Source organism: Engraulis encrasicolus, chromosome 4 (genome assembly GCF_034702125.1).
Source record: "Engraulis encrasicolus isolate BLACKSEA-1 chromosome 4, IST_EnEncr_1.0, whole genome shotgun sequence".
NCBI lineage: Eukaryota > Metazoa > Chordata > Actinopteri > Clupeiformes > Engraulidae > Engraulis > Engraulis encrasicolus.
The window spans coordinates 4,060,826-4,077,948 of NC_085860.1; the positions used below are offsets into that span (position 1 = coordinate 4,060,826).

Genomic DNA, 17,123 nt, shown 5'->3' on the forward strand with positions numbered 1-17,123 from the left:
GGTTTCACAAGGAGTTTTAGAATCATATTTTTTAGAATCTTACAATTAATATATCTTAAGCAGAATGAATATAAATAAATACACAATAACACTAAATTAATGGTGGTGGATGAGAAAATCCTGAAACGTGCCATTCCAGTTCCAGCCATTCATGTAGACAAATCAACAGCATAATAGACATAAATAATCCTTTCGAGTACGGTATATGGAGGTCTGTATGACCATTGTGTTGTCAACGGAGGCAGTGACAACACTGACTTATGTACTCCACCCATGGGGCACCTAAGTCACGCCCTCTACTTCCTGGTTCATGGGGCAGGGGGAGTCAAAAAATAATTACTGGGCTTGAAAATTAGTAGTTTTTTGACACCAATCCAAACCTTGGACCTCCACCTATGCACCACAAATCCAAAAATCACTCATTTTCGAGCCCAGTAATCATTTTTTGACTCCCTCTGCCCCATGAACCAGGAAGTAGAGGGCGTGACTTAGGTGCCCCATTCTCTAAGGGAGTGTGTGTGTGTGTGTGTGTGTGTGTGTGTGCACCTCTTCCTTCCCCACTGAAAATCAACACTTTGGCAGTGCTTATGTTAACACTGAATAAATGCACACAGCAGCATTGATGGACATTGATGGCTTTTTCCAGCACTTTGTGCGTTCTCCGTATTACGAAGGAGCATTAGGATCAATAGGAGAAATATTTTTTTGCAAATCTCTGAGAAAGAAACTCTGAATTTTCGAGAAAAAAGTCAAAATTTTCGAGGAATAAACTCGCAAGTTTTGAGAAATTAAGTTGAAAATGTAAAAGTCAAAACTTTCGAGAAATAAAGTCGAAAGTTTTTAAATGCAAAGTCAAAAGTTTTGACATTAAAAGTCGAAGATTTTGAGAAATTGTCAGCCCACCGGGAAAATAGCCTGTAGGGCCCTACCATGGCTGATATGGTAGGGCACACGTTAATCACTCGGCCGACCCGGGTTCGATTCCCGGTCAGGGTCCTTTACCGGTCCTACCCCATCTCTCTCTCCCAGCTCACTTCCTGTCTCTTCTTCACTATCCTGTCTCACAAAAACCAATAAAGGCTGAAAAGCCCCCAAAAATACTTTAAAAAAAAGAAAAAAAAAGAAAATGCCTTGTAGGCCTACATACAGTATATCAGATTTCCAGTCCAGACCTTCAGCCAGTCTTGGGACAAATGTAACCCAAACCCCTTACACACTTGTTCAAACTAAAGGGGTTGGGCAAAATAATGAAAACGCCTGTCTAGTGGGGGAAGTTTTGTGGCTCAAGTGGACCAGCCTGTTGGCCAATCTTTATTAAGTAAGGTGATGTGTGAAGATTCAATTAGCAGGGTAAGAGTTTTGCTCATGATTTTACACTGAGGATCTCCCAAAGATGTTTAGTTTACATGCATGAGTTTACTCCTAACGTGTGGATTGATCGATTAAAAAAAATCATGATGGCAAAATAGAGTATGACAAACACATTGCATCATGGGAAAACAAAAAGGTCACAATATTTATTTCAAACAAAAGAACACCCATTTGTGGTACAGTTGGGTTGTACTGTTGTTAAACAAAGCAACTACAATGCATCACTGACTCCGACAGAAAGGTTTGGATAAACACCTCCAACATCTCTAAACTAGTTAGAGCTCCAAGAAAAATGTCATTTGTTTTAGCAGGTGAACCTTCTTCCATTTCTCCTCAGGTCCAGGAGAAAGTAGACACATCCCACAATGCAGGGTTGGCATGAGAGGGTGGGAGTGTGTGGTTGCAGGGTAGGGGGTGCTATAGTGTGGTTTGCCACACTAGTCATAGTCTCCTGCGTCTCATGTCCACAAGTGAAACTGAGGGGGGCACACACACTAGGCTCCTCCGATGAGCAGTACTCATCTCTCTCTTTACACGCACACACACACACACACACACACACACACACACACACACACACACACACACACACACACACACACACACACACGATAAGGTTGGAGCCAAACTGCCCTCTGCTTAGTCATCAGCCATGTCCACGTCTTCCTGTAGCTTTTGGACCATCTTCTCCTCCATGGCTTTGCCTTTGCCTGAGGGACCAATAGCACAATCAAACATTTAACATCTTAAGACTTACAAAATAATAATTGAAAAAAAAGAACAAACAAACAAAAAACAATACATTGCCAAACAGAAACAAGTCCTACATGCAGCAAACATGTTTGGTTTCGCCCAGCGACTTAATGTTATTAACTTATTTCACATGCAGGGCATTGATTGCAGTCCCCAATATGAGGGGTTAGTCATTTATGGTATGGGATTAAAATATGTAACCTTCTGATTCCAAGGCCAATTTCATACTAATTAGGCCGCCCCTGTACTGGTGTAGCATGGCTCTCACAGAACGGTGAGTATGTGAAGCTCCGGTGCCCCCTTGTGGAGCAGAGCTACACACACTACCGTCTGGTACACTGCCAGAGAGCACGCGTTGACTCCAGCCAGAAAACAGACAGAGCATTTATTGCTTCAATATCAACGGCAGTTCACATTGAGGAGTCACAGGACAGATTATAGACTATATTGACTCTTTAGAGATTAAAAGAAAGTTTTTGAAGGAATTTGTTGGTGATGAGGCCGTACAGATGCAATAAATGTTCCATCTATTTTCTGTCTGGATCCATTGTATGCCCTGATGGTGTATAAGACAGTAGTGTGTGTGGCTCCGCTCCACCAGGGGACTCCAGAGCTCCACACACACACACACACACACACACACACACACACACACACACACACACACACACAGCGTCTGGTGAGAACCAGGCTAATACTGGTGTTGTTGAATCCGCATTCACATTCCCAGCTTTGAAATTCAGAGCCTGAAACCTGTCAAATTCGCAGGGCTAAATAATCTCAGCCATGGTGCCTAGGTTATGTCCATACAGAGTTGGAAAGTGAATTATGCATACAATGGTCAATACGATCAAAATACTTACTTGTCTAACAGTGAAGTGATATCAGTTATTTTTAGGGCTGTCAAACGATTAATTTTTTTGATCGCGATTAATCTCATAAAAATATGGAAGTTAATCGCGATTAATCGTTATTTATTTTACATTTTTTAAATGGTTAGTTTGCAATTCAAGATAGTTGAAACCATTAATGCACAGTATTTCTGATCACTATGTCTTCTTTGGCATAAAACAAGGATCGAGACAAAGACTGATTTGTTTTGCCTTTCAGGCCATTCATTTATTTTTTTCCAATACTTCTTAGTTCTTAGAACTCAATATAATCTTAAACATTACTGTTAACTAAAAAAAATCATACATAAAAGTAATTATTCACCTATAAGGATAAGAGTTTAGTCAAGTAGTTGCCAATAACTGACACATAACTGTCAAATAATTGCAAAGCTGTAACAATGTTTTACATTTTTCAGAACTGCCCCACACAGTCTCCCCAATTTTTAAATGGCAGTAGCGCATGTCTTGCGCAAACACCTCAAAAAGAGAAGTAGGGGACAACGCCCCCTTAGGAGACCCAACTTGAGCACACGCTTTTGCATTGAGTGGGCGTGGTTTGCGATATCTTTGTTTGATTCAGTATTTTTGACGCGACCTGTGAAGCGACCACAAAATGCGGAAGTAGCCACTTTGCGTCTTTGTGTCGAGGCGTGCGAGTTGAGTTTGTGTTGTTATCAGCGAACTATCAGCGAGCTATTTCATCATGGCTGGTGAGAAGTTGAATCGTGACGAAGTTCTGAGCATGTTATTTGGCTATTCTGACTCTGAAGGACAGTTTTTATCTCACGAGGATGATAATGATCGGACGAGCACTCTTTGTTAGCTTGCGCTCCCTCCATTCAGCCCCCGGTGATGCGGATAGCCACCTATCCGGACGCAAACGCAATAATCCTGGGATCAGACAAACACTGTTCACCAAGCAGCAAACACACACTCATTCTGTCCCTCTTTCTGACTTCTACTGGGTGGATGGCAGCGGCGAATTTGGCCATATCTCCGTATGGAGAGAACGCACGGTGAAGAGAAGACGCATAGGCAACCCTAAAACTACATTAATATTTTAGACTCGTTGTTGGCAATCAGACTGGTCACAGTGTTTTGACTGTCTTTGTAAGAGTTATACAAATCAGCAAAACAGCAAATAAAGACGAAAGAGAGGGCGATATATTTCTCTCAAATGGGGGAGAGGGTGGAAGGGCGCTGCGCTCTCCACGCGAGGGGGCAGGGATTGTGTTCCTGATCGGCTTCAGGTGTCAGGCTATAACGTAGCCTAATTACGTTGGACACAATACTATGGACATAATACTTATGATGTCATACCCATTATGTTGACAGTTTGCCCATTAGTTTTGTGAAATGTAAGTGACAAACTGTAGAAGTCACTGAGCTAGACTGTGCCATAATCAACCATTTTACTGCCCAGACAGTGCTAAGCCGACTACTAACAGAGGAGCTGCATATGGACGGTAGAAGTGGGGAGATTCTGGCGAAGTCTAATCGCGATTAAAAAAAATATTCGCGATCAAGAATGTTATTAATCTAATCGCGATTAACGCGTTAATATTGACAGCCCTAGTTATTTTACTTAACTATAGCGTCTTTAAATGGAGGGAATAAAACACATACCAGCATGTGGTGCTCTGATGAGGTGGATGTTTTTCTTGACCTCCTGGATGGCCTCTTCCTTCTCCAGTTCCTTGCCCTTCTTCAGTCTGTTTGAAAATAACAACAAGGTTCGGTTGTCATTTCCGTGTGCTTACTGGCTCTGGTGGTGCAAACAGAGCCCCATCCACTTGCGAAAGCAGATGCATTATTATGGACACCATTGGGGGATGCCCCCTTGCACGGGTGAGGCATAAATGGAATTTTGTTGTGTGCAGTTAGTGAACACTTGTGTGCTGTGGAGTGCTGTGTCACTTACAACAACGACAATGGGAGTTGGGAGTTTCCCAGTTGAGCTTTCATTTACACAGAAATCAGTGACATATGCTTACCTGTTCATGATGAAGCGGGCCTGTCGTTTGCGCTTGATGTCCTCAACCTTCTTCATTGCCTCCACTATGAAACAGGGGAAAGAAAAATGTCAGGGCCTATGCATGAAAATGTGCTACCATAATGATATAATTAGACCTATTTGTATTTTACTGAAAATCATTACAAAAGGTTTCAACCATAGAAAAGTATTTACCCGTCTTGCTCCACAGCTCTCTCTGGTATTTGATTGGAATATTTCTGCGCTTCTCAAACTCCAGGGCGTTATCCTGGCATATGAACACATACGGTATGTGGTTTAGATTAAATACAACATATACATTTTTGCTCATTGATCAAACATAAATACACAAAATGTCAGACACTCACCACTGTTAACTCTTTGCCAGCTGCTTTTCTGAACGCCTTCGTCCACCTTGTCTTTCTTGGGTTGCGCTTCTTCTTGAAGTTTTTGTGACATTTTGACTTGCAAAATCTGAAGACCTGATATTCAATTAAAAAGACATCAAGATTGTGATTAATGTTAGGTGTAATACAGATATCTACGTAACTAAAATGCGCTTCATGACAGCCAGAATCTTCAACATTCCATGTGTCACAGCTTTACGTAAACAAAGATGGCAATGTCAGTTTAATTCGCTGATGTTAAAATAAACCTCGACAAACCTGGCTGACGGGAGCAACATCACACTATGTGAGGCAATAATTTGCAACTGATGTATGTGGACAGACCTAAATTGGACTAGGAACGTGCATGAGTGTGTGTGTGTGTATGTGCAACGACTAGCAACATTGCTGCATGCTAACAATTTTGCCACTGTCCCCCACGTCGACCAAACACGTTAGAAAAACGGTCATACATCCAATTTCCAAGACATACCTTGCAGTCGTTACGAACAAACATCATTCCATGACCCGGGTAGACCGGTCCGGAGCAAAAGTAACACTTTTCAATGCGCATTTCGACTAACTAAAGCGCAGGGATTTTAATCACGATGTTTTTCATCCATGTGTTCGTTCAATAAGGATGTGCGTCACAACACCGTTTCCTGTTGCTGGATACATCACAGTCCCTTTCTCCAGAGCTCTGCCTTTCTCGTGTAATGAGTGCCATCTGCTGGTGCAGAGGTGTCATCGTGTCAACTTCTTCAAGAAAGAGACAGCTGATTGTATGTAGCCTACAGTATGTGTAGTACTACACTACTTTACAGTGGTGGACAAAGTAAAAGTAGGCCTAAAAGTAAAATAAATGTTAAAAAAAGAAACACAGTTTCTTTCCAACACAGGTTACTTATCGGAGTTAAAAGTAGACCAATGTAGGCCTACTTGTCTTACGATAAGCTGATTTTGCACATGTTGAATTGAGTTTGTGGTGGGTGTAACGGTTGCAAGCACTATTTTATAAGTGTTTTTCATGCAAAGGTTTTAATATGTCTATAATGATTTTTATTTCTTTGTTTGTGTAATACTTACCTGTATTTTAAGAGCAAACTTTTATTTTGATAACCTCAATCTGCGTGCGTGTGACGTAAGACCCCTAACGTTGCCAGCTAAACGGCAGAAAAGACATTACCACTTCAAGAAGTAGCCACGAAGATCAGCGCTCTCGTTAAAGTTGTCAATAAGGACGTTTAACTCAACTTCACAACTGTCAAGGACAAGGACCTAAGTCACCAAGGACTTTACTTTCTCTCAGTTTAGGCACGCAGCCAACGAGGTTTGTTTTGTTGTCATTTTGTTTATTCATTCTTTACAGTCTGGTTTGCGTAGCGTTTTAGCTGCCGCCATTCTAACACTGTGTATTGTGTATGTTTTTAGTTTTCACGGTTTTGGGAGGCCTTACAAGATTGCCTGCAAGAAATAAAACCCGTTAAAAGAAATCCTGCGTCTCGCCGTGCTTTGAGAGGAGTTACAGTGAAAACTCGGGACTGTTCATCGGCGTCGGAGGTGAAGCTTTCCCAAGACTGGCGCGAAGCAAGACCACGCAGCCTGCTCGTGTCCAGTCACCAGTGTTCATCGCAGCCGTTGTTCTCAAGCTCATCGATCACGCGCCCAGCTCGTGGGCATGGAACACTGCAGCGTTCGGGGACACGCAGATAAGTGAAACGCACACACGAACTCTCGAATAGACTGTCGAAAGGAAAGCCACGAACTGAATCAGAGACTGTTTCAAGGCGAAGCCACCAAGAAGAACACTAACAAGAGTGGACTTAAAGGGCACATGCAAGAAACGTCTTTTCAAGGATTCTTTTCAAGGGTTTAAGCTAAGTGATGCTGATTTCATGGTGTGTTGTGTTGCAATGATGCTATTCCTGTCTTGTTTACATTTGAGTCTGCATTTAAGGTTAAGCTTACTGAAGCTCATGATTGAAGTTAAGGGTAAATATGTACATATTTCTGTTTATGCTTTTGTTTTAAGTTTTGAAAGTATTTCATACGGAAGACCTCACCTGCCATTTTAAAGGGTATTTTTGGTAATTAACATTGAAGCTTATTTGCCTTCTGATTTTTAATTTTATGCTATATTTGGGTTTATTTATGAATTTTGAGCCATTTTAGTGCATTAGTAGTCAGAAGAAGAGTGCAGAGCATTTTTAATTATTGAAGTATTTCAGCATACATATTTTATTTCAGCTTAACGACGCGCAAGACACATCAGAGTAGGTGTTTACATTTACATACACTTTATTTACATTAACATAGTACAGCATACAGTGCGTATACATTCTTTATTTACACTAAGTATTTAAGTTGACAATTCAGTTTACATTTACTACAGGCTAGCTATGGCAGAGTTTAGTGAGTTAACACTTCAGGTAGGGCAAGCTGGTGATGGAAGTGAAGTCCCTGAACGTCTTCCAATAGAATCCCAGCCAGCAGAAGAAGAACAGCCGCAGAGACACAGCGAGCGTACCCGTACCCTGACAGAGAAGGGAAAAGCTATGCAAGAGGAGAAAATTAAAACACTCCAACAAAGATTCAATTACACTTACAACAAATGGCGAACAAATGTAAAACTCTCCAAGAAGGCACTATCAGAGACAACAGAAGCGTTTTCAGAGTGTCTACTGCAAGATATCCTTCATGATGTCAAGGGCCTTTCAGGAGATGTTCACCGTGTCTATGAAGACCTGCGCAGAGTCTCAACTCCAGACCAAGACACGCGTCGAAGAGTACACATCTGCACACAAGTTTCAGATTTCATCGTTGCCAAGGTCACGGCTTACCTAGACGGGAAGCGCCCACATGAAGATGAGCCAGATTGGCCGGAAGCTGGCTCTCTTTGGAACTCCACTCTAAGTGAATTGGACTCTGTCACTTCCTTTCTGAAGGGTCCCTCAGAGCGCTCACATGCATCTTCCTTGAAGCACCAAGAAGCTGTCGCAGAGGCTGCCGCAAGCCAAGCCGTTCTGGAAGTGTTGGAAGAACAACAAAGAGAACAGTTGGAATTGCAGCATCTGGAGGCAGAAGCTAACAGGAAGATAGCAGCTCAAGAGATAGAAGACATGAAGCGACGCCAACAGAAGGAACAGGAAGAAATTCAGTGGAGGATCAAAAGAGAGGAAGAGGCAGCTGAAATCAAAGCCAAGCTGGAAGAAAAGCGACTAAAAATTCTAAATCTAGAAACAGTCAAAGAGTTCAATGCTGCGCGAGCAAAATGTGAAGTGTACAAACAAGGGCTAAATATCCATGAAGAGTCACAAGATGTCCTGGTAGCAGTTCGTCAGCCATCGCTTCCTGTGAGAGGTCCTCAGGCGTCTACACCTCAAGCTTCAGTTCGTCAGCCATCGCTTCCTGTGAGAGGTCCTCAGGCATCTGCACCTCAAGCCTCGCAACCAACAGCGACGTCAGCTAATCCAAGCACACTAGAGCTCATCAAAATGCTGTCTGATGCAATGAGTGCAACTCGTATACCTGTTCCAGAACCAGCAATATTCTCGGGCGATCCGTTAAGGTACAGCGACTGGAAGTTGTCATTTGAAACGTTGATCGACCAGAAAAACATCAGAGAAAGGGAGAAAATATACTACCTCCGCAGGTATGTGAGTGGACAAGCCAGGAATGCACTCGATGGCTACTTCCTTCTTGGAACCGAGTCAGCATATGCTGCTGCATGGGAGCTGTTGGAGGAGAGGTATGGAAGCCCATTCACCATCGCTAAAGCATACCGAGATAAGCTTCACGCATGGCCCAGGATTGGAGACAAAGACAACACTGAGCTCAGAGACTTTGCCGACTTTCTTCGCAGTTGTGAAGCTGCCATGCTACATGTCAAGGCACTAGAGATCCTGAACGACTGCAATGAAAACAGGAAGCTTCTCGCAAAGTTACCTGACTGGCTAACCGCTAGATGGAACCGGAAAGTCATGGACATGGAAGAAGAGAATGGCAACTTCCCAAGCTTCAGTCAGTTCGTCAAGTTCCTCTCAAGAGAAGCAAAGATCGCCTGCAACCCAGTCACATCCCTGCATTCGCTTAAGCAAGATGAAGCTGAAAGGGCAAAGCAACCAGCAAGCAACAAGCAGAAGCAGCTTAACGTTGAAGCAAAGACTCTAACCACAAGTTCCAATGAGCAGGCTGCCAAAACATGTCTGTTCTGCAAGAAAACCGGCCACACCTTACATGTATGCTGGAAGCTCTTGGAGGAAGAAGTCGCAGACAGAGTCAAGTTCATCCAAAGCGAGAAGCTGTGTTTCGGTTGTCTTGAAGTAGGCCATTACTCTAACACTTGCAGCAATAGGAGTGTCTGTAACACTTGCAAGAAGCGTCACCCTACATGCCTGCATGAAGAAAGAGACAGAGGAGAGCGAAAGACACAAGTCCAACAAAGTCAAGACAGTCAAGCTGAACAGGATGAAGAAACCATCACAGCCTCTACTTCACACAGAGTTATCCAACATGAACCTGGTGTGCAAACAGCTGCAATAGTTCCTGTCTGGCTCTCATCTGCGACTCATCCAACAGAAGAGGTGCTCGTTTACGCCCTGCTGGACTCACAGAGTGACACAACATTCGTACACAGTGAAGTTGCAGCTGCTCTAGACACAGAGAAAGATCAAGTCAAGTTAAAGCTCTCAACTCTGACTTCCACCACAGTAATGCAGTCTGAAAGAGTGAAGAACCTGCAGGTCCGAGGCTTTAGGTCGAACAAAAGCATAGCCTTACCGCCATCCTACACACGCAACTTCATTCCCGCCAACAGAGCCCACATCCCCACCAAACAAACTGCTGAGGCTTGGTCCCACCTAGAGCACCTGAGAGAACACATCGTACCTCTGCAGAGCTGTGAAGTCGGCCTTCTCATTGGCTACAACTGCTCACAAGCCTTACTCCCAAGAGAAGTCGTGACTGGTGAAGCCAACCAGCCCTTCGCGCAACGTACTGACCTGGGGTGGAGTATCGTAGGCCATGGCAAGACCTGTGTGGAATTTGAAGACCCCGTCAGCATCAGTCACCGCATAGTCACCATGCGAGTCTCACAAGACACCGATTCTCCTGTCGACCTGAAGGCTGAAGTTCATCACACGAACTATTCAAAGAAATCCCTCCGTCAGACACCATCAAGATCCATCAGTCAAACTTACCAGAAAGAGCCAGAGAAGATGATCCCATTTCTCAAGATGACCTCAAGCGCCTGTCCATGAAAGAAAACGGATCTCAAAGAGTGGCCGAGGACTCTCGAGGGATGACTGCAGAGCAGCTGAAGAGCAGCAAGCAATGCCAGCAAGAACTAGCGCACAGAGAAAGCATGGTGGGAGAAGAGAAAGATGATGATCCTGAACTTCGCAAGGCTAAAGTGTTGAATCCAAGGGCAAAGGAAGACAGGACATTGTTGAACCGCCAAGCAGTCGCCAGACTGAAGAGACCGATCCAAGTACACAAAGGCGTGAAAGAAATAAAAGAAGCACAACTTACCATTGTCAAACCAGTTCAAGAAGAAGAATTCTCTGTTGAGATGAAGGACCTGAAAGAAAAAGGAAATACAGAAGATAGAAAGAAGAATAAAGAAATTAGTCACTTACCTTCAGATCGAATGGAAACAGCTCCTCCATTCACCTACACCGGCAAGTTTACAACAAAGAGAGAAAAGAAGAAATCTGATGGTGGACGACATCGTGCTCCTACAAGATGATGAAGCCCCCTGAAGTGAGTGGAAGCTAGCCAGAGTCTACGAAGTCTTCCCATCATCAGACGGCAGGGTGAGAAAGATCACTATTAGTTTGCAACACAACACATGACACTAAGGCCCATACACAAGGTAATCACACTACTTGAGGCAGAGTAGAATACGTACATTTTACAGTTCATGGTTCAAGGTTCACTTTTGACTTGCAACAGTTTTGTTGAGAAATTCAGAAATCCCACATTTAAGTATGGTGTGATTTGGTGGGAGTGTAACGGTTGCAAGCACTATTTTATAAGTGTTTTTCATGCAAAGGTTTTAATATGTCTATAATGATTTTTATTTCTTTGTTTGTGTAATACTTACCTGTATTTTAAGAGCAAACTTTTATTTTGATAACCTCAATCTGCGTGCGTGTGACGTAAGACCCCTAACGTTGCCAGCTAAACGGCAGAAAAGACATTACCACTTCAAGAAGTAGCCACGAAGATCAGCGCTCTCGTTAAAGTTGTCAATAAGGACGTTTAACTCAACTTCACAACTGTCAAGGACAAGGACCTAAGTCACCAAGGACTTTACTTTCTCTCAGTTTAGGCACGCAGCCAACGAGGTTTGTTTTGTTGTCATTTTGTTTATTCATTCTTTACAGTCTGGTTTGCGTAGCGTTTTAGCTGCCGCCATTCTAACACTGTGTATTGTGTATGTTTTTAGTTTTCACGGTTTTGGGAGGCCTTACAAGATTGCCTGCAAGAAATAAAACCCGTTAAAAGAAATCCTGCGTCTCGCCGTGCTTTGAGAGGAGTTACAGTGGGTCCTTGTTTGGTTTTTATTGTTTTTCAGTAACAACACAGTCTATCTCAATAGGTAGTTCCAATGGAGTAAACAGTGTAACAGCTATGTAATAGCATGTGCTGCTCTTGTAATTACACCACAAAACTTGTACTTTTATTTTGTCCACCACTGTCTGTGTATGTAGTGGAACTGTCATAGGCTGCCCAGTCATGTTATTTCCTCGCCCGCCCCTTAATATTCCACATTCAGCTGTCAGCTTTATTAAAAGAACGTGATCTGAATCTGACAGACTAGTCTGAGTTTGAATGTTGCCAGGAGCATTGTGCTGTCAAATGTGACATTTGGTGGACAATTAAGGAATTATGGTGTGGGGTTGTTTTTCAGGTTCAGTAAAATGAACTGAATGCTTGAGGATACCAAAACATTTTGGACAATTCCATGCTCCCAACCTTGTGGGAACATTTTGGAGCGGCCCAATTTCTCTTCCAACATGACTGTACACCAGTGCACAAAGCAAGGTCCACATAGACATGGATGAACTTGACTTGAACATGTATGTACACTGTGTGTATGTATGTACTATGTACTTACGTATGTATGTATGTAGGCTACAGTATGTAAGTAGCTTATATGCATGTAAGTATGTATTTAGGCTCTATTAACTAATGCATTTACTTGTTTTTTAAAGAAAGAAACCTTGTAAGATGTTAACGCACAAAAATGTGACCAAAATAGCAGGTGGTCCAATTCTCAAATCCTATATATTACGAGGTGTAGCATTTGTAAAGGGGCGATGACTTTTTTCCATCCTAACATAGTGACCTTGTGGTACAAAAGGGTCAATTCCTCCATTCCTGAACCCCCTTGGGGGCATGAGTTTATGTTGTTTGTATCAACCTTATTATTTCTACACTGTTGGAATGGATTTTTATATATGGCTCTAAAAAAATAACCATATAATAATAATATTCTTTCAACAGTTTGATAGATGATGCTGTGTGGATGTGCACGCACGCACACACACACACACACACACACACACACACACACACACACACACACACACACACACACACACACACAGGGAGTTAGAGACAGTAAAATAACACGGCTCACAATTAATTCATTAAAACAGACTTTAATAAATTTGTGCAATGTGTGGAGACACTGTATTTTCTGACACAGTGATTTCCTAGAGTATAGATCAATGCATCGGTTGTGTTTGGAAAATACAATGTTGCTTTGGAAAATAGTTTGTGCAGAAATGCTTTTGGCCTAACAAGAACAGAAAGGAAAATGGATGAGAGAAACCAAACACCAAACAGATATAAACAGAGGGTTAATGTGTAGGTTGCCTGAATGAGACGTATCAATGTACGGAAAAGGAACAGCATAGAAACCAAGGTATGAGAAAAAAAAACAATGTAGGTAAAAATGAACAGAAAAAAGCTCCAACAATGGGAACTCGCCACTGCGTTTCTCAGACATTCATATTTCATTCTCAACATTGCAACAGGACTCTTTGGGCCAAACCAGCTCAGACACACTAGATCAAATACATCGGCTAGCGGAACACATTTTTCAGATATGTAAAAAAAGACGTTCTAAGCTCCAACACATAGGACACATTGTGGCGATCACTGAATCTTTGGTATAGAATTATTTGTTTCTAAAAGCATATGTGAAAGTGATTTTGCTGCACTACAGGCAGAAGGCTGACGTGGTCCTCCGTATACCAAACTGGCCCACTGCTCTTGGACAGCACAAATTAAATAAAAAATACTGCAAATGCTGCTTCAACCTCAGAGTCAGTTGGGCTTTGCTGTCGATGCTTGCTGGCGTTACTCCTGTGATCAACATAAGTTCGTCTATTTTTCAGGTGAACGGACACAACGATACTGCATGATTGGCGTCCCCCCCATGTTGTGTCACTCTGAAGATTATCATGGAGGACCACCAGCCTTCTTGCTGCAGTTTAACAGCTCTTTGGAGATAGCTCTCACCACTAGGCACTACCATCTACTAATGAGAAAACAGAAATGAGACAAGGACCTGCGCTACAGCAGAGTCCTATTTAAAGCCATAACTACGTCGATAAGGTATCATTCTGCACCTTCTGGCACTTGCACTTATAATACAAAGTAATATATCTTTGGAGGGAACAGTTTTTGGCATTGTTTCAACATCTCAGTAATTATTTATCTTCATTCATTCTTTTGATTTGGATTGGTTTACATCTTTTGGATGACAGGACCCTTCAACAGTAAGGCTGTCACTAAAGCTTTTAAAGTTTGATGAGCTGAAATCTTCAGAACATCGATTTTTGGTTCATTTTAAGCTAAAAGCAAAAAATATGAAAAAAAATCCAACCAAATCTCACAATTAATAACTGAAACCTTCCACTGAAGAGATACATATGACAAAATAGCTACCAAACAAAGCAGAAGAATAAAATACAAAATGTATCAATAATTAAATTCACACCCGATCCTTTTTCTCCCAAATTATACATAATTACGACAAAGGGCCTGGGCTACCCCTGGGACTCCTCTTGCCAAAACTATATTCAAATGAGGTAGTAACATGTTGGAGGTGGTACATTAAACTTGCCAAAAACAAGTCGGACCATATCACCACAACCAAAATAATAATGATAATAATAATAATAATAATAATCTCCAGTCGACAACGCACCACAATCACAATAATGGCTTGGCTTGCCCAGACTGGAGAAACAGAACGACTGAAGACATTAAATACAAAACAGGCATGTGGAAATTAATGTCATTTAAAAAATCTTAATCAAGCACAAATGGTTTAAATGGCACCAGTAACCAAGGAGACAAATGAAGACTGGGCATAGGCTGACTACAGGCTTTTCTCCCACATTTGGCACAATAAACCGACCACCTTTACCTGCACCGTACTTATTTAATTTATTTAGATGTCAGCTGACTATGAAAAAGCAAAACACTGTAGGCCTATTTCCTCTTCATAAAGCTTAATTTGCTTCCCTTGTAACCTGAGGTAGACATTCAATGAGGGCAAGGCCTTTAGGTCGCCTTTGTACCCTTGTAATAAAATCCTCAAAAATGTTTAATTAAAGCTTCACATTTTGGACATTCTTTGGAGACATTCATTTTTGGTGAGAAGTATAAAAGACACATAAAAGGCTAGACTCTCTAGCAAATCCTTCAGCCTCGATTTGGATCCCCCTTCATGGAGCATTCCATTTCTGGACTTAAGACTGGCTAGAGGGGGACAACCTGCAAACACACACTTTCCCTTAATGGAACAGGAGGAGGAGGAGGAGGAGGGACAACAGAGAGAAGGCGGAATCCCCTGTCAGATGAAGTATTTTGGACTCAAAGAGTGCATCCCCTGAGGTCAATTTTAAGGGATCAAAAGAGAGAGAAAAGCAACATCACCTATGTTATTACCTTACCGTCACCAAAATCAACAAGTATTAATCCGTTCATTAAGGATCTCAGTAATGTCATAGCAATGTTGTCATGATGTAGCTGAGCCTTTTCAGTTTAGACTGAATGGGCCAATCAAAGGGCCCATCTATACAAAGAGGCTGCACAAATTTTAAGGTACTGTCAGACAAGGGTGCCTCTTCTCCGATACAGGTAGGGGACTGAGAAAAAAGAGGAAGTGTTCCCTGAGGTCAACTAGGAAAGATTAAGTCTCAGGGAGGAAGACAAGCACAGGGGGGAGTGTGACCCGTTGATGAGGTCTAAAGCTACATGAACCCTCCACTTGCACACCATCGACCGAGTGGCTATTTCCTGAGGACTGATTGGGGCCAACAGAGCTCGCAGTGCACTGGCGCCCCCCGATGGCCTGTCAGAGTAGCGCCATCATCAGGGCTAGCAGTGTTGAGCTGGGGATGAGAAAGCGCCACTGTGCAAATGGACCGGAAGAGAGGAACTGGTCGCACACTCAGTGTGACCAAGAGACACTGCAGCCCTCCCATCTGACACAGACACCACACACATCTCCCCTGATAAAGGCACACCACCCTTCTCCTCCCCTGACTGTGACACAAGACACGGTGGATCTGACAGAGGCACACCACACCTCCCGTCTGACAGAGGCACGGGACACGTTTCTCCTAACAGAGGCACAGCACAGACCTCATGTGGCGGCAGGGTAACAGGACATTTTTGATCTGATAGAGCTACAGCACACATGTGGTCTGCCGCCGGCTCAGGGGTGAACATCTCATCTGAAAGTGACAGGCTTGTCCCCCCTGACACGGGACCGTCTGGCTCCCCTGCTCCTTCCTCTGACGTCGGGGAGCTGTCGTCGCTCCCACTGCTCTCTTCGTCGTGGGAGTAGTTTCCTGAGTCACCTGTCCCCCCACTACCGTCGCTGGTCTCTGCGTCCGCCTGTCGGGTGGAGGAGTGGGGACGCAGGCACGCTGGCTGCTGACTGGCCACTGTGAGCTCTTCCTCGTACCTCAGTAGGGTCTTCCCCGCCTCGTACACACAGCCACGCAGCATCGACTGCAGAGAAAGGAAGAGGGAAGGGAGTGAAGAGGGAGGAGGAAAAAAGGGGGGGGGTGAGACATAATTTTGAATTACTCTAAAATAGCAAAACTTTCTTTTGTTATACTTCAGACATGTAAAAGTGTTATCTTTACCTGACATCAAGGTGGCCCTCTGATAAAGACGGAAGCTATACCATCGAAACATGTCAGGTACAAGATAACACTTTTACATGTCTGAAGTAAAAGTCTGACGTAAAAACCTAAACTTTGCTATAACGAACGTCATGCCTTTATTCATGTAAAATGTTTCTAGTTCCATTCTCACATCAACCCGCTGTGTGTTTTCATTGTGCCTTACCCTCTCTCTGCTGGGCTGATGTTTCTCCTCTGTCTTGAAGAGGCTCCAGGTCTTACTCCTGCTCTGGCTGGCAGCCATGATGGGGCCAGCTGCGTTTATCACCAAATTAGTCCCACCCTGAAATACAGAGACCCCCTTAGACATCAATAACTTAACCCTTAGATGTGAAATCAGAAAAAACATTTTTTTTTAAAGTATTTTCTGCTAATAATCTCCAAATAATCAATAAAACACTTCAATGGTATTATAAAGTGCAACAAGTCAAGCACAAACTAAACAAGATTATTAAACTGATTATTAAATTGACTAAATTCATAGAAATACAGCCTATTTTTGTAAAATCAT

General features: G+C 42.8%; 2 protein-coding genes across 2 annotated transcripts in view; both read right to left on the reverse strand.

Annotated features, from left to right (window-relative positions):
- Positions 1 to 1,494: 1,494 nt before the first annotated feature.
- Positions 1,495 to 6,048, reverse strand: rsl24d1 (ribosomal L24 domain containing 1). Its single transcript, XM_063195958.1, has 6 exons — positions 5,890 to 6,048; positions 5,379 to 5,492; positions 5,206 to 5,278; positions 5,012 to 5,075; positions 4,644 to 4,729; positions 1,495 to 2,081 (listed from the first exon to the last, which is right to left on the reverse strand). The coding sequence occupies exons 1-6, from the start codon at positions 5,968 to 5,970 to the stop codon at positions 2,011 to 2,013; spliced, it is 489 nt and encodes a 162-aa protein (XP_063052028.1). The 5' UTR covers positions 5,971 to 6,048; the 3' UTR covers positions 1,495 to 2,010.
- Positions 6,049 to 15,797: 9,749 nt separating this feature from the next.
- Positions 15,798 to 17,123, reverse strand: part of LOC134447052 (protogenin B-like) — a 25,581-nt gene continuing 24,255 nt past the window's right edge. The window contains exons 19-21 of the mRNA XM_063196337.1: positions 16,779 to 16,895; positions 16,065 to 16,436; positions 15,798 to 15,965 (exon numbers count right to left, since the gene is read on the reverse strand). Coding sequence (XP_063052407.1) covers positions 15,798 to 15,965; positions 16,065 to 16,436; positions 16,779 to 16,895 — 657 coding nt within the window. The remainder of the gene's footprint in view (positions 15,966 to 16,064; positions 16,437 to 16,778; positions 16,896 to 17,123) is intronic.